Source organism: Sciurus vulgaris (genome assembly GCF_902686455.1).
Source record: "Sciurus vulgaris genome assembly, chromosome: 8".
Taxonomy (NCBI): Eukaryota; Metazoa; Chordata; class Mammalia; order Rodentia; family Sciuridae; genus Sciurus; species Sciurus vulgaris.
Window position 1 is genome coordinate 21,350,139 of NC_136468.1, and position 27,237 is coordinate 21,377,375.

A 27,237-nucleotide genomic window follows, 5' to 3' on the forward strand; every position below is an offset into this window, starting at 1 on the left:
AAATGCTCAGAGAAAACAGGAAAACTCACTGATACTAAAAGATAAATGGAGTAATACACAGAGAGCAGGCTGGAAGATACTAGGAAAGACAGCAATATAAGGAACAGCCCAAATGTTCTTTATGAAATTAGTTAGCACCTACTGTGAAATGACACCATATTAGTTTTATAAACAAAAAAAGGAAGTCATGCTCAATGCCCAAAGGCCAGTAATCTGGCTAAGGAGACTGCAACTTTACATGACAGGTAAGAAAACAAAATGGTAAAACAAAATTATAAACAAGAGCATATCTTCATGCCTAGATGGAAGGCTAGATCAGGTCTGTTTGGGATAGATCCAAGAGGTTCAAAGGCCATTCCAAATCAAGCCTTGACATGGATACAACCATGATTGTTGTGAGCAAAGGAGCGGTCAAAGAAATACTTCAGGTTTGTGACTAATCTGCTAAATAAGATGCAGGAAAAATTGAACTTCAGAATCTTGCTTGGTTTGTATTTCTTTGTGCACTGAAATGGGATCGTAACAAAGGTGCAAACTTTTAACACTAAAACAAACAGAAGCAAACTAGAGTTCTTCCACTGAAAGAGGAAAATGACCTTGAAAAAGTCACTTCACTATACTGATTCTTCCAATTAGACGTGGACTCACTGTAAGATAGTTGGCATAGTTCACAGGAAGTTATAGTCTTCTAAGGAATGAAGACTCCCAAGAAGAAGCCTGTTCAGTAAGACATTAGGTGGACTACATGAATCAGAGAATAAAGGCAGAGCTGGGGCTGGAACCAAGTTCAAAATTTATGTTCTATGTGCTCTTGGCAAGTGACTTGCTGCTTGCCCTCCTGGATACCTTCCTAATCCAGGGCAATCTTAGTTGTAAAGAGTCACAAGAACACTTACTCAGTTAAAAGCATTCTTCTTTAAATCTTCCTGTTCAAGAGTAGTAAAGAGGATAAACTTGGAAATCATACCAGGATTCGAAGCCTGACTACTTCTCAATCACATGTGCTTAGAAACAGTCATCATACAAAACAGGGAAGGCTGAAAAAAACAATACATTTAAGTGAGGCCTAAGTCACAATCATCAGCATAAGTGAGTCTGAGTTTCGAGCTTTCTTGAAACAGTAGCATTTCCTCCTTATGGTCTGGTGTATAATTCAGTGGTCCTCTTGCACATCAGAATAACGAGGAAGGCCCTTTAAACACAATTGCAGAGCCCTAAAGGAAACCCCTGAAGAGAAGATTTTGGTGGTCCCCCCAGTACTCTTCCATATCGTTAGCACAAGTTTATTCTGTACAAATCCCAAGTGATTCACTGTCAGTTTAGATCCCCACAGAAATGGTGGACAGGATGAAAGGACAGCCTTCTCTTTCTAAACGCTGTGTGTTTGCATGTGCTCGTTTTATACATATAGTTGTCTCATTTTATTTTTAACATATGCAGTAAACCTGCCTTTGGAGTCACCTCGGGCCTAAATGTGAATCATCTCAATACACTCATCACCGCTGTTCTGTGGTCCAAGTTACTTGCCCCTTTGATATTGTAATCTGCTCATGCCCTATTTGCATTCTGCTGGCTGAGGATGAAGGAGATACAGTCAACATAAAATCAAGAGCATAACAGATAGGAAAAACAAGGATTTTCTCAAGCACTTCTGGCTGTCTCCAGGCTTTTATTTCAGAGGAAAGGGCATTGCTCTTCACCGCATATACTTCCCCTTCTCCTTCACCTCTAATTAATGATCCCAGAAGATAAACAAGTGCTTTTCCCACATACTGTGACGGGGTTTACATATGGATTGGAGAAACTGTAAGGCTGTTTGCTATTAAAACCACAAACTTTTCTTGATGTGAGTGCTTCAAATGTCCCCATTTCACTTCATTTACCCTTATACTAGTAAAATGGATTTTTCATCATCTTCAATTGCAACTGGGTAAGAAAATAAGGTAAAAGTACTGCTATTGGCCATCAGCAGTAAAAGAAGGACTTGGTGACCACAGCAAGATTATACTAATTACCAGAGACTAGCTGGTCCTCTTTAAGTCAAAGCTCTCAGAAGTAATTTACTACCACAAACTGACCCAATTATACAATTTTAATTTCATATTCCTGAGGTTTCTCTCTTCCTGTTTTTTTTTTTTTTTTTTTTTTTTTTTTCCATTTTCATTTTCCCCCTCTAAACATTACTGGTCTTTAAAAAGCACACTGTAAGACACTTTCTGCAGGGCCTTTTCTTAATGTGAGATTATTTGTAACATTCACTTGAAGCTTGAAATTAAAATTTCTTTCTCCTACCAATTTAGTCCCTTCCCATTTGGCAAACATCTTTTTTGATTCTTGTATCTCTAATGGAGCTGAAAATTAATATGACTTTTTGTTTAATTCTTTGACTATGCAAAAGAATTATCAATGATGTTAGCATGGTTCTGTACAGTAGGCCATGAGTTCTAATAAAAGCCTTACATTTCTACAGCACCTCACCTCCCTGAGGACCACAGAACACTTCATGAACTATATACATAGAGGAGACCCCTCCACAGCACTCTCTGGTTGCCTCTCTGGTAAAATGCAAGCACTGATTAGCATCTACTCCAAAGAAGTACAGAATAGAAGTTCCAATGATTCTAAACAAAGACTTAAAAATTAAAGAAAGTAATGACGCACCAAAGATACCACAAAAAGGAATTAGTTTGGATTTAGTTTACAGCAAGTGCACTTAACTTATAGTAAGATTTAGAGGAAATTGTTTCATAAGAATAAAAAAAAAATTTTAATAAAAATTTTAAATATTTTTTCCAAAGTATAAGAACAATCTTGGATAGTTTTATTTTACTTAACCTAATATCAAATTTTTAGCTTTCTTCCAAGTCTATATTGTCATACCCAAGATGAAAATGATGGCTGCCAATGAACAAACATCAGTGAAATAGTAACAATAAAGTAAGAGTCTCAATTATTTATGGTTTCTCTTGTTGTCAGGAGCAGTGACTGAATTATGGGTTTTGAAACTGTCCTAAGACAGAGGTGATGCCCCTCTGGGAAAACTCTCAGTGCAAAGGTGCTGATCAAGATAACCCAGTTCCTATGGTGACACCCTGATCAATAAGGAGCTCTGTGCTAGCCACAGAGCCAGTGAGTTCTTAACCTCAAGTCAGGTACCAGCTCCCAGGGATAGAGGATTCTGAGCACAGCAAGATGAGTATAGTGTCCCACCACCGCTGTGACCTTCAAGCCTTCCCACTTAATAGAAACTTCGGACAATGGGATTCCTGGGTGCCATGGGATGCTCCTAGCATTACAACAGTGAAATAGCTACAAGAATGTTTCTAGCCCTGTAACTTTTTAGTGCACAAAGAACAATGGCTCTACAGACCTTAATCTTCTTATTATGAGACCCTATATAATAAACTTGCTGGGCCAGCTCTGTGTCACTTCATCTCCACCCAAGATCAGTGTCCCTCCTAATCCCACTTTTCTCTCTAAATGTTTGGATGTCTTTCTTAATCCCCCCTCGCCTCTTGCCAGTTTTCTGAATTAAAGACTATGCAGGCCACAGCATCTTGTTTACATTATTTTTATTTACCTGGCCAATAGAATCACTTCATAAAGGGAAAACGTAACTATAATACAGTGTAAGAGAAAGTAGGATGAATTGGTCTCTTAAGAAGATAGCAAACATTAACAGTTCTACGATTTCTTTGCCACAGAATTTTTAAATGTATGAAGTTTATCAGATTTCCAAGGGCTATCAATCTTGTCTCAATTGGGCTACTATAACAAAATACCATAGACTGGATAGTTGTAAACAACAGGAATCTGTTCAATCAGAATTCTGGTGACTGAGCAAACCAAGATCAAGGTACCAGCAAAACTGATACCTGCTGAGAGCCAATTTCCTGGTTCATGCAGGCCATATTTTCACTGTAATCTCAATGGCAAAAGTGACCACGAAAGTCTCTGAAGTCTCTTTTATGAGGGCAGTAATTCCATTCATGTGAACTCTGCTCTTACTACCTAATCTCCTTCCAAAAGCCCCACCTCCAAATACCAACACACTGGAGATTAGACTTCAACACATGAACTTAAGGATATATTCAGTCTGCAGCAAATCTTAAATCAACCAATCAATGATACATATAGTATCTACTGCTTATTCATTCAAGAAGTATTTATTAGGTATATATTGCATGTAAGAACCTGTGTCAAACTGTGAGTAGAGGGGAGAGGATTCACACAATAAATACACTATAATCTCTTCTCTCAAAAGGCTTACAGACTAGTTAAATAATGAATTGAAAGATGAAAGTGGAAAAACACTGTGAGAAATTTGAAGATGTATAAGAAACAGTACTCAAGAGGACCTTTAATCTGATTAGAAAGGAAAGATGTGGATTCTGTAGAGGAAGAAAAATACAACCATTAGATATGTCACAAGAGTACAGTGGTGGAAACAAAAGGCACAACGAGGTCTTGAAAGGACATGATCGATGACTGCTTCACAGGTAACACAGAGCACGTCTGAGCAGGTATCAGGGATGAGGACAAAGACAGTGGGAAAATGTACAGTTCACACAGGGGCACTGAGGAAGAAAGGAGAGTCACACTGAGGGGGCAGGGAGAAAGACTGATTTAACTGGAACAGCATTTCTTATATACAGAGCAAAAGCGAGGCTGGAAAAGAAGGCTGTGCAAACCCTGGGGCCACTAGAATGCCAAACTAGGAACACGATCTTATCCAACAGCCTACTTTATTACAAAGGAACACAAATCACTTGTAATGGACCTAAAATTTAATTGACAATTTCAGTTTACTTCTTTAATAGTGCAACTACTATAGACAGACTGACACATGTTACCACCATATCCTTAAGGAACCAAGCTGGTCTTCAGTGGACCTTTCCCATCCAGGAACTTGACATTATCACACTTCTACAGAAAAGCAAGTCTGTGGTCACCTGGTCTGCTGAATATACTTTTTCCTAACAGCAAAATCATGAGGAAAACAAGACTGCCATTCATTTTGCAGCACTTCTGGTCTCAAAGCACTCCAGGGCAGCTAGCTATGAGGTATCTTAGAGGAAGACACTGACCCCCCCCACACACCAGCCCACTCTATCAAATTTATCCACCTTCAATAAGGGGCCCTAACATTGTATCCCAAATAGAGGGAAGTCATCCTACAGTATCAGGAGAGATGGCAGCAGGTCAATCCTGGGGCAATGAAGCTCCACTGTTAGCCTATGTCAATCAGCAAAGCTTCTCATCTTGTAGAAAAACAAGAGATGAAATTTCTTGCTGATCACAGCAGGTGAAGAGATCATCAACAAGGACCCAGAATCAGATGAAAAATAAATGAAAAATGCCTAGAGGGATATTCTATCTGTTTCCCTACTGATACACATTCAATTCTGTCAGGATCAGATGTCCAATGAAATCCAACCCCATTTTCCTAGGCTAATGTCCTGTGCTCCAGTAGCTCTCACCATAGAAATATACCCTGAAATTCTGTTTTCATTCTGTTTCTTCATTTCTTTTTGGTATATTTGCTTCTACTACTGTAGAAGCAATAATTTATTTATTTCATTATTTAAATTTCTAAGGTCTCACCCTCATTGTTTCCAAGTTTAACATTTGCATTTGAATTTCCCATCCAAAGTACCCGACCTATAGCATCTATTACTATTGCCAATGATGATCCCTTGATAAGAACACAGTTGCCCATAGACAAATTTTTCTTACGAAACCTTTTTGACAACCTGCTGTTTGTTCAAGTGCTGGTGTGACCCTTCTGAAGTGCACTGTATTAAACCAATGCCCACTATAGAGGAGTCATAATTCTCTTCTTAGTGACCAACTTTACAATGACAATATTTCTCCACTACCTTCCTATCTCTGAAAAGGTTAACATCTTTTTGCACTCCCATGCTCATTCCTAAATGTGTCACTTCCTCTCAAAAGCAGCAGAACTTGCCCCATCTGAAGTCCTTCATCACTGCAGATGCTCTGCTTGGGACTCCCATCCATTTGTCTATCCTCCCAGCACACATGTGCCCAATATTCTGGACAGCCTCCCAGATGCTGCCTCCTGAGAACTGGATAGAAAGGGATGATCAGCCCAAATCAGTGATGAGATGCTGTTTTGTGCCACACAGCCAAAAATAGTGCTGGCCTTTTGCATTGCCATATCACGCTGCTAACACATATCTAATGTGCTGTCGTTTATCACCCCCACGAGGCTGGCTCCTTCGTGCTGAGCTTTCGTCATTTGCTGTAGTTCACTTGGCAGCGTCCCTGGTCTTCCTATGGAATCATATCCAAAGCAGTAGATTTTGTTGTTGTTCACTTTCTATTTTCAAAGCCCTTCAAAGTTTTTAGGCAGCTAATTTTTAAAAGTTCATGCCACTCATGTGAATAACTCTTTAGCAATGACAACAAGCACTTCTGGGAAGCCCAGAATGACTTAGAAAAACAAAAAAGCATCTATACCTTTAAGTACCACAAGATTTGCTATATAAGGATTTAAAAAAAACAAAAGTGATTTTGAACACAACCCCACTATAAAGAAGGATCCATCACTCTACTTCAACACTTCATTGAATTATAAGTATAGATTTGATAGCAAAAATTTATTTTGCCCTCCTACAACTAGCAAAAGTATACATAAAACATAAAGAAGTAAATACCATTCTGTTAAACAGTTTAAAAGATATTCTGGAATAACATATTTTCTTAAAATTCTTTCGGTTAGGAAGGGCTTTTTATGTTACACCCAATTTTTATAGTCTCCCATTAACAACATACTCTGTTCTGATGGATATAAGAAAGAAGAAACAGGAAAGGACTCTTGGTGCCCATACCCACTAACCAGTGATCAGTCATGGTACACAGGTCAGGCTGGTAAATACAGTGATTAAAAGGAAAACAAAACCAATAAGGTTGGTACATCCAATCCTTTGACTCCAAGGTCTTTCCTTACAGCTGACCTCATATACGTTGTCTTTCTTATTCTTCATTTTCTCCCAGACTCACTTATGGACCTAGCATTTACTATCTCTCTCAGCTGTCAGTCCATATCACCAAAGGAATCTCTAGCTTCTGAGAGCCACCACCCCTGACGTAAACAACATTTGGGTCTTGCTCAAAAATATGCTTCCATTATCATCGACATGTGATGCAAACATGCAGAAGAAATGAAAGTCAAAACACAGGATCACCACAAGAAACACCAGTCTCGGGACAGTATCTGCTGTAAGTTGATGAAGTCTTTAAGTAAACATCTCCTTGCTGTACTCCAATGTTTCTGAGATGTTCACTCATACAACTTCAGTTATTACCCCCAGGCAGACCCACTAAATGTCCACTCTAGCCTCTCAAGCGCAATATAATTGCCTAAGCAAAATTCCTTTTCTGCCAATATCTCAACTTTAACACACATGAAGCACTACCTTCCTGTTCCTAATTCCCAACCACCCACATTCAAGACTTCACCCTGCCTTAAGGCTCTTCATTTCTTAGAGTAAATGTTAAGTTTTGAAAATTCACTCTTTTTTTTCAAACTATGTTCTTTCTCCCCTTTCTTTTCTCTATCCTGCCTCCCCATCCAACACTGATTGAACTTGCCTTCTAAATGGTATCTCTCCATCCATTCTCTTCTCCATCAATTCATTCTGTACACTGTTGCCATATAAATCATTCTAAAAACATTACTTTCAGTATATTACCTCTCCAACAAAAAATAAATAAAAAGGATAACATTTACCATTATCTCATCATCACCTGTGAAATACTCATGCCCCCACAAATCAATTTAAAACTCATCAAGTCTCTAGACCCAAGCTATGGGGCAAAAGTAAATAGCAAATGACACTAAGCATTCAACAAATACCATGGCTGTGGGGAATTCTGCAAGATAAATGATCTGGCTTCTTAAAAAATAAATTTCAAGGGGTAAAAATCAAACGAGAGATGGAGAGGGAGCTTATAGATTAAAAGAGTTCTAAGAAACTTATCAAACTGTAATATTTAAACACTGTTTGGATCCTGGTTCAAACAAACTGTGAAAAACATAATTATCACATTTGAGACAACTGGAAACATGAACATTGACTGGATATTTGATGATAAATTTGTTTTTAGGTATGATTTGTTTTTTTTTTTTTCAAAGAAAGTTCTTGTCTTTCAGAAATACATATTGAAATATAAACAAAATAATGTGATTTCTAGGGTTGTTTCAAATAAGGAGAAGGAAGTAAGTAGAGGGAGAGATAAAACAACATTAGCCAAAAATTGATACCTGATAAAACTGGATGATGAGTGCCGAGGGATCCATTACACTATTCTATGTCTGAACATATTTGAAATTTTCCATAATAGAAAACCAAACAAACAAAATATAAAGGCAACCTACTTTCTGAAAGCCCAAGTCCAACGTGCCCCTGCCCAATATATTCTTCAAAGATCTCTTTATCACCCAAAACTAGCCAAAAATAAAGGGGTTCTTTTGGTAGTAGTTTCCGAAAAAACAAACTGAAAACAAACAAACAGGAAACCTCCCTGTTCCTAGCTCTCTACAATACTAGTCACATATATTTAGCCCTAACCATTTTTAAATGTGCCAAGTCCCCAAGTCCCTCTATTCCATAAACTCAACTACTTTACCCAACTCTGACCTCGTCCTTCCATGGTCTTCTCTAACACTTTTTTTTGTTTGTTTGTTTGTTTGTTTTATTTATCTACTTATTTATTTTTATGTGGTGCTGAGGATTGACCCCAGTGCCTCACACATGCTAGGCAAGTGCTCTCCCATTGAGCCACAGCCCCAGCCCTCTGACACTGTTTTAACACTGACCATTTTTTCAAGGCACCATAATTTGTTCTATTTGTTATGGATTTTGTCTTAACTTCTTGCAAAATTAAAATAATTTCTTAAATTCCTTTTATAGGAGCATGTTAAAAAGGAAGAAATTTCTCTACCAATTACAAAAAATCCCATTAATATACAGAAAACTCAGAAGAAATAAATGGGTATAGAAGGGAAGAAGCCACCCAGAAAAAAACCCTTTTTTAATAACAACATCATTTCTTCTCATCAAAAAAAGTTATTGGAGGAAATTCTGTATTTTTCAACATTCTCAACTATTCAGGACACAAACAGGAATTACCTACATTTGCTGTCTTTGGGCTACTACTCTCAAGTTGACCAAAATCTGTAAATGGAAATCAACTCCAGCACGGTTGTTTTTCTTAACACTGTAGAGTGTGCATATATTAATGTCCTTTCCCATATTCATGGAGTTTCTTCACACTGCCGCCACTTGCCAGGCATCATGGAACCATCCCAAATGTGCAACACCGAACATAGCTTCAAAATTAAACTAAATTCAACTTTTATAAGCTTCTCCCACTCCCTAATACTATCTTTCATGGTCTTAATTTTAAAACAACCAAACACTAGCTATCCTTAGCAGTGAAGCAGGTGTGTGCATTAGAATCAGTTAGAATCCTACCAAGCAGGCTTTTCTGGTGTGGGATCCACAGGAATTCTGATTGTGTACCCTGTCTGAGAATCACTGTTTTAAGAGAGCGGAGAAGAAAACATTAAAACAGACAACGACTAGTATAATGGAATCCAGAAGACCTCACTGACCAAATTATATTTATTTTTAAAGAAACAAAATAATGAGAGTCAGTAGGTCACAGGGCACTGCATCCCTGCTACTTGCCGCCTCTTAAACACAGCAACTGGGTCCTACCCACCATGGCAGAACTTCACAAAAAATCTCTTCTTTCAGTATCTCTTTCTTTAGAACTCATGAAGGTCTTATAAGTCAAGACTATTTGAACTAATACAAGAACTGGTTCTACATCACCCTTCACCTCAGAAGGTTTAAGGCTAAAGGCATAAAATATTAATATCCTGCTATTTAACTTCTAGATTTTTAAATTAAGCTTTGTATAAACTCATATTATGATACATGTATCAGTAATATCCCTCCTATGTATATTCCAACTTTCATCCAAGAACAAGAATCTAAACAGTGGAACTAACAAGGTCAAGGACTGCTCCCTCCCCTAGAACATAGTCCTCACAGGAGAGATAAAGAAGCAAAAAAATGCAAAGCCAAACGATGTCTCAGAGGAAAGACAACCACCAAAGCCTCTTGGTTCTCCCTGTGACAATCATTGCACAAAAGATAAAACAAGAGAAAAGAGTTATCTCTAAAATAGTGGAAAAAAGAAGGAAAAATAGGGAAGGAGGAAGGAAGGGACCTAGGGAGGGAAGAGATGAGGCAGGAAATCACAGCTCTTCTAGTGATCAGGAGGCAAGGAGGGAGAACAGACAACCATCATGAATACCAAAATAGTCAGAACATTCAGATAATTTAATCCAAAGCTACTGCCAAAAACCTAACTAAAATAATCTGAATTTCCCTGACTATACAGGGCAAAGGCTCAAACCCATCTTAGTATATTTATCAAACCTCTGGCATTTTAGAACAGGAAAAGTCAAATCTCTATGCAGTGACTACTGTTCTTTTTTTTTTTTTTTTTTTAATAGTGTTACTGTATTTTTTATACCTTCATTTTATTTATTTATTTTTATGTGGTGCTGAGGGTCAAACCCAGTGCTTCATACATGGTAGGTAAGCTCTAAACCACAGAGCTACGATCATAGCCCATACTACTATTCTTTTAAACTCAAAATTCTGAATCTTTGCAATTTGAAAACAATCATACCTGTCTGCAAGTAGAGATGTAAATACAATTCTGTACCTACAAACTTGGTGAGGCATATTTCTGAACTCAAAGTCTTCATCTAAAGAATTTATGCACTAAAGTCATTTCAATCAATTGAATCAACTAAGAGTACCACAGATTCTCTTGAGTTATATGTCAAAATGTCAAAGTAGGCTTCTGAATCAAACATTTAAAATATTTTAAAAGAGGGGGATAAAAACATTATTGAAAACTTATTATCTCAGTTTCTCCATCTCTAAAATGGGAGACAAAAGGACAAATGGTAACAACAGAAAGACCAAAGGAATTAATAAGATGTAAGAAATCATTTCAATGCCTGAGTATAAAGTGACAATTAAGCAAAGTGTAATTACTATGATAATTTTCATAAACTTGAACAATTTTGTGAAAGACTTGTATTTTTTTAAATCTATCTCGAATGGCCTTTAATATGATCAAACTGGTAAATATGTTGACCCTGTTCTTCATTTAAATATTCTCTAACCAATTAAAAGCAGTTGGCAAAGAAAAATGTTGATCTTTATCTTGTGACAAAGACCCAACAACAATAGCCTCGTGCCAATGTCACACTCTGGAGGATCTATAAAAGCAAACTTACAAACCCACAACATTGTCATAGAATAAAGCTAGCTGCAAATTCTTCATCACTCTTCCCACTGAATGGACTCTATCTTCCATCCACTTTAATCCGAACTGCTCTTTTGGACAGAAGAATGTGATACCAGGTAATGTCCAAGGCTGAGTCTAAGACCTCCAGCCTTCACCTTTTAGAAGTTGGCTCCAGGTATGGTGGCTCATGCCAGTAATCCCAGAGACTTGGGAGACTGAGGAAGGAGGATCACAAATTTAAGGCCAACCTCAACAATTTAGGGAAACCCTGAACAACTTGGTGAGACTCTGTCATAAAATAAAAAAAAATCAAAAGAACTAAGGATATAGCTCCTTGGTTCAATTCCCAGTACTGTATCAAAAGGGGGGGGGTGCGCAGTCAGACATATGCACTGCTTCACTGCTTCCACAACCAGAGTAGGTTTAAGAAAGACACATTAAAAAAAAAAAAATTATAAACAAAGATTGCCAGTTCAGAAAAAACATAATTATCATTGCTCTAAAATCTTCTCTGGTAGACTTGAACAATGTCAGTGAAGGTCATAGTTGTAACCTCAATTTCATGCAAACATATAATGATACTTCCTATATCACACTATTCCATCTATTACTATTAATCATCACCACTTATTATGGCCTCTTGTTTAGTCCCAAGTACACCAAAATGTGATAAAGGACACTTAAAGTAGCAGTAGTAGCATGACTCTGCCAGGACACTTGGCTTTTGGCTTTTAACTGTTCATACTTTAAAATCTCAGGGAAAAAAAAAGAAAAAACTAGACAAGAACACAAGCTTTGGAGGTGATGGGTTGGAAAGAAGGCCTTCCATTTTTACCTGGGGTCCTTTAAATTAAGATAATCAGGCCCAAGCAGACCCATTTTTGGTATGTAAGAATATAAGGAAAGTCAACTGACCACTAGATCTACCTCTTCTAGGGTACTCCCTCCAAGATGCTATTTTCTGAAGTCTGGCTTAAGCTGTCTGCATTTACATCAAACTTCACTGAGCAGCAGACACCCTAGCACTTTGACATGGGCATCTGCCACATCTGCACCAAGAGCCAGTACAATCTCCTCAGCTCCCCATCAGTTCCTGCTTGAAGAATTTAGTAGTGAATATGAAAGAACACAGGAAGAGTCTTGGTACTGTAGAAGCTGGTTCTAATTTAGAATAAGGGTTTTAATTGAAGTTTTAAATGTTAATTGAATTCTCCTCAATGTGGAATACACTATCCACTGGGAAGACAGAACATTCTAGGAGTAAGCACCTTTCTGGAGACTCAACGACATAGCTAACACCATGGCTTCACTATGTCACCCAAAATGAAGTCATGGAGAAGTTTTAAAGACCGAAAATGAAGAAAAACTATCTCTTCAAAAATATTATCTAACCCAGAATCCTGAAAAGAAGCTAATTTTACTTGAAGGTAGGGAATCCTCAACTAACCAAGATACAGAATGCAACCAAACTAAGAATAACCCAGTTCCAGGCCTGGATTCAAAACAGAAATTACATGTCCTGCAGGTCAGAAATCAGCATCAATAATTTTTGTGCCTTTTCTTACCTGACAGCAAACTTCCAGTTCTCTCCGCGTGAGGTTAATTCTGTCACTATTTAAACATTTATGTGGCAGTTAACAAAAGTAACATGATTTTACATTCCGCAGTTACTCTCTGGAAAAAGAAATCAAGGCACTAAAACAGTGAAAGGATTTGTTCTAGGAGACACCGTTAGTGGTAAACCAGATAATGAGAACCCACTACCTCCATCTGTAAATACTGCTGAGCACACCAAGGGGCTGTACATTTTAACCAACAATGGCCAAGTAGACAGTTTTGTTTTGAAATTAGATATGAAAAAAAATTAGATCTTTTTCACAACCATAATGCTGAGAGGATGAGTTGGTTCTAAGTGATCCTCTTATTTCCTCTTTTATGTAAAATTTCACAAGAAATGAATAGTTTGTTTCTGGTGTACCTCAGTCTTACATACACTTGAAAAAGTGTAGCCAACACTATGACAGGCATGTCACCAAGTAGGTGACATTTTGGAAGGTGCTGCTGCTACTCAGAAGGGCAAAAACATGTATTTCTATTATCACAGTTTCAAAAGAGTGAAAACCGAAAAAGAAGTGCAATGGTGTGTGGTCACAGGGCTGACACCAGGAGAAAACCGTGACACCTTGTTACCATGATAGCTCTAGCCTTGTCTCTTCACTGTCTGTCTCCAGACGCAAACATGCAGAGACAAATGAGCCTTCCAACTAAAGGACAGTGCTGCCTGCCAGGGAGAGCTCAGGTTCCGGGAGAGAAAAACTGCTCATCTCCAAAAGATTAAGAATTATTTTCTTTGCCAAAATTTAATATACAAAAGAACATTTCATTTTTTTTTAGCAAGAAACATTTTTCATTTAAAGAAACATTGAAATTTGAACTCGAAACATGTCTAACTCCATTCATGATATTATCTTATTATTTTCATTCATTAACTGCAGGCATCTATTGTTCTTGATTATTTTGTTCTCCAGGAATAATATGCAATCTAAAGATCAATCCTCCAACAAGTATATAAATGGCCCTATGCAGAAAATTCTATATGGAAACTTGAAGCAAAACTCTTCTGTCCTAATCCCTGCATGTAGGGAAACATTAAATATTTCCTAGTCAGGGATCTCCTGTGCTGTTACTTGAATAAATGTTCATTAATGCTGAATTGAATAGAAAAATACACACTATTGCAGGCTCTCCCAACTTCATTGACATAAGCTCTTTTTTATTCATCCTTATTCCCCAGTACTTAGCAGATAGTTGCTCCAAATAATTTAACATTAAACCATCATTAAAATATCTGTCCTATTAGAAACCAAACTGACAAGTCAACTATATCATTCTACAGATTTTCTAAACATTCTCAAAAGGTTTAAAAATCTTATACTTTTAATCTACCTGTATCTTTTTTTATATGTATCCTTTTAGTTGTGGATGAACATTTATTTTTATTTATTTACTTTTATCTGGTGCTGAGAATTGAACCCAGTGCCTCACACATGCTAGGGAAGTAATCTACCGCTAAGCCACAATGCCAGTCCTACCTGTAATGTTTAGAAGTGTCTTTTAAACCCCAAATAAGAAATCTGTGTTAAAAGGGAAAAGCATATTTTTCAAAAAGGTCACTATCAGAAAAGAAAAAGAGTGGAAATATTCAAGTTGAAAGGAGAGTAAATGTAGCTGTTAGGCTGGTTTCTCTACTAGAGGAATACAAAATCTGGTCTATAGAACATCACTGGGTCATTTGACAGAACTAGAAAATAGTAGATTAGATAAACAGCTGTCAATTTTTCAAAGAAAAATGTGTGTGTGTGTGTGTGTGTGTGTGTGTGTGTGTGTGCGTGCATGCACATAGAGAGGAAACAAGTAATCAAGTAGTAAACTGCTAACAATAGCTAAATCTAAATAAGCAGATATATGGGCACTCTGTACTATTCTTATGATTTTCCTAAAAGTTTGAAAACATTTAAAAATTAAAAAGCAATAAAATGACATAAAATGCAACTCTTAAAACTGCATGGCTGGGTCTTGCTTTTTATTTTGTTTTTGATCCTGGATGATCTCTGTCTTTTATTTGAAGTGTTCAGTCATTTACATTTAATGTTATTATTTACATGGTTGATATGTCTAACATCTTGCTATTTGTGTTCTATTCATTCTGTCTTTGCTATTTTTATCTCTCCTTTCTTCTGTGTTCTTTTTTTCTTCCTTTCTTTCTTTCCTTTGAATTTATTCAAAACTGAATTTAATCCCCTCTACTAGCTTTTTAACAATACCTCCATTTTAATATTTTAGCACTCCAGGAATCAAATTGTGCATCCTTAAACTATCATAGTCCACCCTAATCATTATACCTCTTCATGTAAGACATTTACAGCAATACAATTTCATTTACCCTATACTCCTATTCTTTATGCAATTACTGTAATGTCTTTAAGTTCCAAATATATTATAAAACCAACATATATTATTGCTATTGTTATTTTTTAAATTTCATTAAGGAAAAAATAAAGCATGTAAGAAATGAAAAAAAAGTATTTTTGCCCACATATTTATCATTTATGGCTCTCTTTAATTTTTCCTCTAGATCTGAGATACCATCTGGTATAATTTTTCTTCAGTTTGAAAAACTTCCCTACATTTCTTCAAGTGCAGGTATAGAGGCAACAAATCTTTTTGGCATTAGTTCACTTGAAAATGTCTTTATTTTTATCTTCATTTCAAAGGATATTTTCAGTTAATACAAAATTCTAGATTGACAATTTTTGGTGTTTCAAGCACTTTCAAGATGACATTCATTGATTTCTGGCTTGCGCTGTTTCTCATGAGAAGCCAGTGATAATTTCTATCACAGTTTCCCTATAGGCAATATGTCCTTTTTTCCTTTGGATATTTCTAAAGACTTACTTTCTTTGATTTTTAGCAACCTGATAATGATGTGTCTAGGTGTTTTTTTGTGTGTGTGTTAATCTTTCTTGGGACCTGTTGAATTTCTTGGATCTGTGGGTTTATATTTTTCAACAAAATTAAAAATTTGGGGGCCATGATTTTTTCTGATATTTTTCTGCCCTAATCTATCTGTTCCTTCTTCTTCTATACCTGTAATCACACAATAATGTCCCAAAGCCTACTACGGCTTTGTTCACTTTTCTTTTTGGTCTATTTTATCCTCATACTTTGGTCTGGAGTCTGTACTGATCTAACTTCACTGATCTAAGTTCACTGATCCTTTCTTTTAGAGTATGCAATTTGCTACTCTAAAAGTAAATTTTTTATTTGAGATACTAATTTTTGTCAACTTTTTAAATTCTGCTTATGAGTCAAAATTTCTCGCTTTTTCACAAGTGTAATAACTATATGCTAGACATTGTGGATGCATCGTTATTAAGAATCTGGATTATATTGTCTTACTTTAGAGAGAGTTTTGTTTTACCAGGCAGCTAATTTATAGGTAGATCAGGATGACTCCAGGGGAACATGCTTTGGGGATTTGTTATATGAATCTACAGTAAACGTCTTTCTATGGCTAGAACAGCCGTAGTTCTAAGGCATGATCTTTCTGAAATCACAACTGAAAGCACAGGGCATTCAGCAGGCTCTTCCCACACTGGATGGTCTGAATTCAAAAAGTTCTGAGCATTCTGCAACTTCTTTTAGAATCTCCATTCAGCTCAAAGTCCCACAGTAGCTGTTTTCTGCTAAGCCTTGTCGTGTCACACATCTTCCTAATAGGCCCAAGGGCTCACTGGCACTCTTTTATAAATTTGGGGGGTGGGGGGCGCTCCTCCATGAAATTCTCTCCTTCCAGGATCTCAATCCACAAATTCCAGGTGCCTCTACATCCTTTAACTCTGACCTCTGCTTCCTCTGCTAAGATAGTTTGCTGCTGTCTGGACTTCACTTCCCTACACCATAATTTGGAAAAGTATCCCCAGGAAGAAGAAGTTATAAACATGAAACTCACCTCATGTGTTTTGTCTCTGCTCCCTGTGCTACCTGAGTCTAACCAGTTTTATCTTTGCTTCTAGCAAAAGGTAACTTCATCATGGCCAGAACCAGAAGTTCCTAGTGCTAACTCTATTTGAAAAAGCTTTAAAATCTATTATTTTATCCTTAAAATAAACAGCATGAAAAGAACACAGTAAATTCCATATGACAGATTAGCAAATCAAGATATAGAATTTAAATAACCAGCCTCCAACCCAAAAAGATAATTAATTCAATAGTAAATATCCATTGAGTACCTACTACGGGCACACAGTAATTGACATATTGGTAGAAAGAACTCAGAAAATGTAATCTCAAACCATATTATTTCTACTGAACTATCATCAATAAAGCAAATGCACTATACCAAAAAAAATCTAATGAATGAATAACCAAGAATCAATCATTTAATCCACCAAGAGAGTGCCTATAGTCTCAAAAATGACTACAATTTACATTCATGATTTATTTTTTACAGCAAAGATTCCTATTTGCCATGGAAGTAATTTCATTCCTACACAGTTATGTTTTTCAATTCCCAATATATACTTAATTTTTTTCCTACTAGTAGGTACTACTTAACTGAGTCATTTCTATTTAGCTATGTCAAACTTGCTTCAGTTAACTCTTAATTGCATTTCTAATTTTTATCTGGCCAAATCAAGTATATTTTGCTGGAAATAAAATATAACACAGTTTCTAAATGCCATCTCAGTGGTATCATACCAAAGAGCAATATAATTCCTCTGATCGTCAACAGATCAAAGTGATACATTTATATCTTACAGACTTATTCTCTTCTATCAGAAGAGCGCCCCCCACCCTCAAATTTATAAAAGAGTGCCAGTGCGCCCTTGGGCCTATTAAGAAGATGTGCGACACAACAAAGCACTCTTAACAGGTCATTTAGCCCAAAATATGCAAAAGGTGGCTGTAAGGAAATAGTCAATACAAATAAATGCATGTGTTTTTATGAAATAGTGCTTAAGGATGTTTTAATTTTTTTACCTTATATATACCTAATTCCAGAGAAGAAAAAAATTATACAACAGAAAGCCATACATTATACTTCTTTGATTGCTACACATTAACAATCTGTTCTTATTTTTAAAGTTGGGCCAAAAAATTTTGTTAAATGGTCTTCTGAAGATGGTAGATGTTAATTATATTAGCAGTTTCACTTTTAAATGCAAGCATTACTTTCTCACCCTGTTTATGATTCTTAATATAGTATTTTAGATGGCTGATTTATTACTGTTGTTTTAAACTGTTGCCCTGATTCAAGACCCTTTGCAGAAGTCCCATACCTGTAACACATCTTGGATCTTCACCCACACATCTGCCATATCATACAATTTGATTTCTTCCTGTTGAGTCAGTGGATTGCCAACAGAGTCCTGCAGGTATCCCAGGACCACAGAGTGTGCAGCAGCTACAGCATTAAATTTGTCAAACAGCAGCTCCAGCAGCTCTAGAAGTAATCTAGTTGTAAAACAAACAAACAGATAAATAAATAACATGTACACAAACACACACACATGCCAATGGATGGTTTACATTGGTCTATAAGAAAAACATCAGGTGTAGTAAAGTGAAATAACATACTTCAACATAAACAGCACAAATATCACACTTCAACAGATTTGATTTCAAACAGTGGCATAGTCTATGCAACTTAAAAAAAAAAAAAACTTTTCTAAGCCTCAGTTACCTTTGCTACAAAATGAAAATAATTTAAGAATTTAAAAATCAATTATAAAGTCCCTAAAGTAGCAATAGAAGCTCAGTGAATGTTTGTATCCTTTTTAATGTATTTCAGTGATTACGATTCTATCACTCTGTATTCACATAAGCAGCTTCTCCAAGGAATTCAGGCAATTTCTTCAGACAACAGCTCAGATGTTGCACGGAATATGCTATTCCCTAGCAATAAATTGGGTACTTTGGTAAGCATTCTAATCCTTTTAGTCATGGAAAGTCATGCTTACTACCATTCAAATGTATGGCCTAAGGTGCCTGAAAATAAAAATACACACCTGCCAAGCAATCTGACTTTCACTACAGGGAGCAGCTTAGGCATCCGCATTATCTCATTTATCATAGTGAGATATGCTGGACACATATTATTACATTGATTTTATATACTCAAGGACACAAAATGAGGTTGCAAGGCAGCTGGGCCTAGAACAAAAGTTGATTTCTGTGTCAGTGCATTTAGCCACCTACCTGTCACTACCACCCTAGAATGCAGATTGTATATTTAGAGACAGTACGGAGCTTTAGGTCAGGATTGCAAGGAAATTCTTCTGCCACTGAGCCAAATTGCTTCACTGATCACCCAAGTCTAGAATCGCCATTTCCTCCTCTGAACTTGTGTAGTATTTTATTCCATTTTTAAGGAACTTATCACATTTGGCTCACACATGTGGTTCAATAATTGTGGGTCACATTTACTTACATACAAATATTTTACTGCCCTTCTCCATTATTAGTCTTTCAGAGTAGGCACTGCCTTACATGTCTCTGGTATATTCAGGGGCACTTAGCAATGGTTAGCAATTATTTTCTTAATTAATTTACTGTGTATATCATGAAAAAGTATTAAAAACTCTTGGGTTTTGAGTTTTATTGTATATTATACAGCTCTCAGTTCAGAGCTCCTGAATAGACTGATAAACCTACCTGCAAAGTACAAAGAAATAGCAAAAAAGCTTGACAGAATGCCAGTTAACAAGATGGTATTGCCATAAATAATAGAACGTAACTATAATCTCATCAAAATGTTTAGCATATTATTTATTATTATGGCTTCTTTACTGCCCAGTTATTGTAATTAGTATGTCAACATGACGGACCATAACTATCTTATAATAAAACCATAACATATATTTGACATTATAATTTACGTGAGAAAGAATCAACAGAAGTTATGTAGTACTGCCAGTCTAAGACACACATACTTAATCTAGAAACTACACATTGTGTTATAAGGAGGAGCCACTCTACCTTTTGATTGACAATTTTAAAAGTCATTTTTCATATTTATACTCATATTTCTAAAAAAAAGTTCCCCTTTCTCATCTGTGTTATTGGAGAGCTGCCCAAATATCAGCAGAGAAAGGAACAAAATACAGGAAGATATATCTAGCCAGAATAGCTGAAATAGTTAATTCATTGCTGGGAAATAACTGTAATAATAATAATAATAATAATAATAATAACAAGCTGGTACCTGGCATTACATATAATAAATATCCAGTTAAGAGAAGATTCTACTTTTCAAATAAAGATTATGGTAAGTATATAAGACAGTGGTTCCCAAATATGAATCTGCAGATCATATCTATTTTGCAGTCATGGACAGCAAAATAAGAAAAATAAAAACAATATGTTGACTTTTTGTTAAGTTAAATTTATTTAATTTTGTATTTTTAGTACTCTCAGCAGAGAAATCTCAGTTATTTTGTCATAATGGTAGTTATATTGCCAAATAACCTAACTTGACAAAATTAAGATTAATGACCACATGTTATACTCAACATTTTTTGAAAGCACATTGATCCATGACATTTAGAAGCCTGAAGCACAATGGTGTGCAACATCCCGGTGGCTTCAAGTTCTAGGTGCTGGACTGTGACCTAAGATTAAAGTAGAAAACAAGGGAGGAGAACTGGCTCTTCTAAATAAAGGGGTGCTGCTGTCATGTTATTTCAGGGCCCCTAAACTCCGTGACTGCACACCTTATCTGTCAGTTAAGGAGAAAAGCCGGTAGACAATGCTCTAACAGACCACGCTCCACTTAGAAAAGATACCAGTGGGCAAATGAAGTGTAAGATGAGATTCACAGTATCCAGCAACTTCATGGAAATAGCAATCCTGGATAAAATGCAAACATAGGGCCAGCTTCAGCTACTGCTGGAGGTTCAAGGTCAAGATAGGCCTGCCCTACAGAGTGGCAATCATAGCCTAGGAAACACAGGTGGGACCTAGGAAGACACAGGCCAGACATGTGACTGTCTATTGGCAGTTCTACCTATGTGAGCCACCTACCCACTTTAATGGGAGGGAAGCTGGCTGCTGCCTTACCACAAACATGCAATATTCATAACACTGACATTAAAATTATGACATTAAAATTAAAAACATTTCTGCCTCAGATGATACCTTCAAGAAAGTGAAAAGGCAATCCATGATATCAAAGTAAAGATTTTCAAATCACATAGGTCCTGATAAAAGACTGGTAACTAGAATACCTAAAACCTCATAACTTGTAATAAAAACAACAAAATTTTAAACTGGACAAAGTTGAATATGCATTGCTGCAAAAATAACTGCAAATATATATATATATATATATTAATATATATATGAATTGCTAATAAGCAACAAAAAGATTCTCAACATTAGCCATCAGCGAAATGCTAATCAAATCAAAATGAGATAGCACTTTGATATACCACATGGCTATAATCAAAAAGACAAAAAATATTGGTGAGGTTGTAGAAAAATTAGAACTTTCATACAAGGCTGGTAGGAATAGAAAATGGTACTGCCACTGTGGAAAACAGTGGAAAATGTGAAAACAGTTTGGCAGTTCCTCAAAACATTAAAGAAGAGTTACCATATGGACAAAGTGATTTCATTCCTAGGTATACATTCAAGAAAAATGAAAACATGTGCACACAAAACTTGTACACAAATGTTCATAGCAGCATCACTCATACTAGCCAAAAGGTGGAAGCGATCCTAAGGACCACCAACTAATGAATGAATAAACAAAATGTAGTGTATAGAGAAAGAATATTATTCAGACACAAAAAGGAACAAAATACTGCTATATGACACAACTGGAACAAACCTTGAAAACACTATGCTAAGTGGAAAAGGTCCAAAAGACCACATGTTGTATGATTTTATTTATATGAAATACCCAGTATCAAAAAAATTGTAGAAACAAATAATTCATTAGTAATTACCTGGAGTAGGCGAGATCTGACTGATGAAGTATAAGGGATTGGGGGGCACGACAACATACTAGAACTAAATAGTGCTGACAATTGCAAAACCTTGTGAATATACTAAAAAAACACTGAGTTACATATTTTCAATGTGGTAAATTGTATGGTAGGCAAAGTATGCTCAACCCATTTAAAAAGTTTTTTTTAAAACAGTAGCTGTGGCTGAGTGAGGACAGAGAGGGTCCAACATCTCTCCTGTGGTGAAGAGAAAACTCCCAGAACAGCGGAAGTCTATGCCTTTGAATTCTTAGTACTGTCAGGACATTAACTTCTCCCTTTTGGTACATTTGGCTTTTGACTGTTTCTCCTCCTTACATAAAAAACATCTAAGAAATCAAAGATTTCCATTCTTTCCCAGCACTGATGCTTCCTAAACCTTTAATTATGGGGGGGATGGGGGGCAGTCTCTCAACTTCTCCACGTGTCTCCATCCATAAAACCAAAGAATTAGTCCCTGTTCTAGGCACCTCAAAATACTGCCAGAAAAATAAAGTTTAAAGAAGAACAGAACTAGTTGAGATAATGGTGTGATATTAGAGAAAAGCAGCAGGTTCAGAATTCCTTTGCCTGGGATTCTGGCTTGAGCAACACTGAAAATGCTGGTCACCTTTCCTGGGAGGGAGTGAAGCGGGGAACAGTAAGGTCAAGATGGAAATTTGGAAGAGGAACGTTGGGTTGAATCCTGGGTATGTTGACTTTAAGCCGCGGTGCCCTTAGGTACTTGGGTATGCAAGTCAGGAGCTCAGGAGAGAGACTGATACTGGAAATGGTTAAAGTATAAATATTTGAGAGGATGAGATCACTCAGAGATAGTATGCAGAGTAAGAAAAGCAAGTGAGGACAGAAGCAACACTGCAGGAGAGAGCAGCTAGGGAGGAAGAAGAAGCCAGGGGAAATCTGAAGACAAAGGAGAAGAGGGTATCAGCAGAGTCAAGGTCTACACAGAGGTCAGCTAAGGGAGAAAGAGAAATGCGCAACTCACAGGTCTTCAGGGACTGGGCAAGTAAAGGCTCCAGAGGAGCTTTGGAAGCTGAGGAGTGAATGGCTAATTGAGAAAAAGAAAGCAAAGTCAATCACAGGCTTTGCAAAGGCACACCGTTCCTTACCAGCACGGGCACCTTAAAAAAGGCCAAGTAAGAGGATGCTCCCCCAATGCATCAAAGAATAAAAGATACTAGGAATCACCCACATAACCAGGACACAAATCCATACTAGTCTGGTCCAAGTTAAAGCCACCAGAAATAAACTGAAATATGTCATTAACATTCATATACACTCTCCAACTGGCCACACAACACAAGATTGTGAAAACAATTGTTTGCCTTTAGCTGCAGGACACCCAGGATTAACTAAATACAAAAGCCCTACTAAAACTGTTCTCCACCCCCACTCTACTATGAAATATTAAATAAAAGAAGAAATAAAACATTATATTGCAGTTAGCTCAGCTGCTTAAATCCAGTTTAGATCAAGGGTTTCACCACCGATCTAAAAGACAATATAGCAGGCAAGATCATTAAATTACCTGACAATTCCTTAAGCTGAATTGAATTAGGAAAGGCCTCTTGTCCAGAATAGGCCTAAGAACCTTAGCACTTTGGATTTCAATTAACTGAAATTTCTACCCTTCAGAAAAAAATAACACATACACAGTCCCCTCTCATAGGTTAATTCTAGAGACATGAAACAGTACACAATAACATGCAACAAAGCACCACAGAAGTAAATATTAGTCCTGGGATGGAAAAATGGTTTTAAGGGTAGTATTATAAAGCATCGGCTTTAGAAACCTGGACTTGAATACCAGGTCTCTGCAAAACAGCCCTAGGACTTTCAATACATGTTGGGATTAAAATCTAAAGTTCCTCAGTCACAATTCCCTACTCACAAAGTGATTGTGAGTGTTATATGCAAAAGACATATGCAAATGTACACTTTTTAAAAGACCTAAAAGTAACAATAGATTTCAGAAAGTATTTTTTTTAAAGACTGCATTTTGATTCATTGTACACAAATGGGGTACAACATTTCTTCGTTTCTATGGTTGTGCATGATGTAGATTCATATCATTCGTGTAATCATATATGTACATAGGGTAATGATGTCTGTCTCATTCCTCCATTTTTCATACCCCCTACCTCTCATTTCCCTCTACGTAATCTAAAGTTCCCCCATTCTTCTCTCACCCCACCTCCATTATGTATCATCATCCACTTATCAGGGAAAACATTTGACCTTTGGTTTTTTGGGGATTGTCTGCAAATACCATAATATTCTTCTTCTTTATGGCTGAATAATATTCCATTGTGTATATATACCACATTCATCTGTTGAAGGGCATTTAGGTTGTTTCCACAATCTAGCTATTGTGAATTAAGCTGCTATAAACATCGATACAGCTGTGTTATTGTAGTATGCTAATTTCAGAAAGTTTAACAGCTACCATCTAGAGGGAAAAAGGGAAGGTGAGCATTATCCAAGATGTTCCTAGGCCCAGCTGCATCTCTGTCCTTCCCACAGCTTGGTTAGTAAAATCCTGCTTATACCTCATAACACACAGTTATAAAAACCCTGCATGACTGATGTGATCCAACGATATGTACAATCACAAAATGAGAAATTACATTCCATTTATGTATGATCTATCAAAATGTAAAAATGCCTTCTGTCATGTACAACTAATTAGAACAAATTAAAATTTTAATAAAAAACTATCTTTGATTAAAATAGTAGAATTTGGGTCTCTGTGTTCCTATGAAGTCCTTTCAAACAAAAACAGATCATTACAATGATATCAGGGAAGGAACAAAATAGTGGTGTGCATAGTCCCCTAGACCAGAAGGTAAGGAGAGAGTCCCTAATTCATGCTGCTTTGCAGCCACACCTTTCTGCCAACACATGGCCCAATGTATACAATGGAGAAAATACTTAAATTCCATGGGCACCTGAGTTCATGAGTAAGAGTGACCAAGGTAGCATGGAAGTATTAGAAAAGGTCTGGGGGTCGAGATGCAACCTGGGGCCTTGCCTTTTATGGGACAGGCAGCTAAAGCTGTCACAGTACAGGGGACCCTAAGGAAGTAAAGCCAAAACGAGGTGATGATAGTGACAACACTGAAATGAAGACTACGACCATGACAAATGCGGACACCAGCAGTGATGAGTACAGTGACAACAGCCACTTTTTAATTGCTCACAACATGCCAGGTGCTGCGTTAAGTGCTTTATCTGAATTACCTCATTTAATCCTCATGACTTATGAGGAAGATAATACTTTCATCTCCATTTTATGGACAAAGAAACTAAAGGTCAGAGACAAGAAGAGAACCAGGACTCGATTTTACAGAATGTCCCTTTTTAAGGCTGTTAGAAAATAAAGAATTAAGAAAAATTAAAGACAAGAGATCAGAGGGCTATCAGTACGGTGTAGTATGCCTCGACCTTCTTACTACAAGCAGTTTATCACACCTGGTCTACTAATAAATCATCTCCTGCTAATAAATGTTTGGCTGAATCCAGTATGTCCTCTTCAGTCCCCTTTTGGTGCTGGGGATCCAATTCAGGGCCTTGTGCTTGCCAGCAAGCGCTCTACCTCTGAGCTCCATCCCCAGCCCACTTTGGTCTTTAATCAAGAAGGTGCAAATTGTGTCCCCTGGCCACTCCCTTGTTCACCAAGCCCTGTCTTCCACTGGCCTAACAACCCAGACACTTCTGTTTTCCTCCCACCTCTCCAGTTGCTCCTTCTCAAGAACTTCATTCTTCACCAGTTCCTTATGTGCTGGGAATTCTCCAGCCTTGTTTCCTCCAGGTGAGCTCATCCTTCAGGATGTCTTCATTTCCACCCACCAGTGCCTCCAAACATGTCTCCTGGGAAGATCACTCTCCTGGGCTGCAGCCCCCACATATAACATGACTTCAGTGGAACACTTCGTATCCGTCCCTGCTTCTCCCTGTTCCCTGCAGCAGTGATTGGTACTCGTACCCCAGCACACAATCCTCACTTTCCCTTCTCCCTCATACCCATCTAAGCCCCCTTTTTCTACCTCTTCACTGACTCTCCAATGGGCCTGCTTCTTTCCATTGCCATTGTTATCCTGCTAGAGTTGGCCTTATCATCTCTTCCCAGAGTCATTAAAACAACCCTCAACCCAGCGTCTTTTCCTACAGTCCTTGACTCCTCCCCACCAGACTGTCAACTGTTTCTGACTGACTTAGGTCTGTCCACATTTCAGCAAAAGTGTCAGAATAGCCAGCATAGGACAGGCAATAAAAGAGTATTTATTGAATGAAGAGATAAAAAATGCACTCCAGCACAAGGGGAAAGACTCGATGTACATGCTAAAGAAATAAGTGCTGATTATAATCTCTCATAATAAAAAAAAAAATTTTACACAAGACTATGCTCTCAAAATGGTAAGCTTATCAACCTAAACATGAGAACACACAGAAGTATAGCTACAAGCTGAAGGACATGCTTCACAGCTGACATTGAAATACCACTGTAAAATGTATTTTATGTAAAAGAAAAGTACAAAAGTGTTAAGATTTGAAAAAAGTACTTGCTCTTTAAACACACATCCAATTACCTAGCAGGTTTTATAAACGACCATGAATAAAACTTTATTTACTCTCCCATATCTTCTACCAACTTCCTAACTGCAGCCATCCTACAAATCTCAAGTGTCACCATGAAGGCAGAAGGCTAAGAAGGGAACGTTAAGAATGGTCACATGCACACGGCAAGACGTGTGTGTGGTATAACTTACATCATCAAGCTGTGAAAAATGTTCAATATTTAAGGTGAGCTAAAGACTATCTGAATCTAAATTTAACTCAGGGAACCTTGAATTAGTCATTTGGCTGGAAAACCCATGTCTGCAGCCAAGGAGCTGCCTCCCTTGGTCATGAAGCAAAGACGTACACAAGTAGAAAAGCAGTTCTGTTCTATTTATCTGCTGAGACCTTAATGCCAGGGTGTTACATTTTCCCACTGACAGACAAAGGTATAACAGAATATGTATTTCCCTACTGCTATGCTCTAAAAGGTAAGAAAGTACAAAACTTAGACTTCGTATGTTATATGAAAAATTGAAAGAAATCAATGATATCAAAATGGTCTTCATTTTTCCTGCCTATGCTTACATACTAATTTTCATAACAAGCTCAGCTGATCTAGTATTTTTCTTTTCAAACAGGACATAAACTCCAATTAATCTTCAAGGTCATCTAAAACCTACTTTTTTAAGAACAGAGATAAGCTTTAGCACTTATTAATAACAAACTTCATGTAAAAAGAAGTTACTATTTGAAGAATGCTGAC

At 37.0% G+C, this 27,237-nt stretch overlaps 1 protein-coding gene across 1 annotated transcript in view; it reads right to left on the reverse strand.

The window, feature by feature from the left end:
* EXOC4 (exocyst complex component 4) overlaps positions 1-27,237 on the reverse strand; it is a 795,814-nt gene that overhangs the window by 634,979 nt on the left and 133,598 nt on the right. Inside the window, exon 7 of the mRNA XM_079150158.1 lies at positions 18,207-18,381. Coding sequence (XP_079006284.1) covers positions 18,207-18,381 — 175 coding nt within the window. The remainder of the gene's footprint in view (positions 1-18,206; positions 18,382-27,237) is intronic.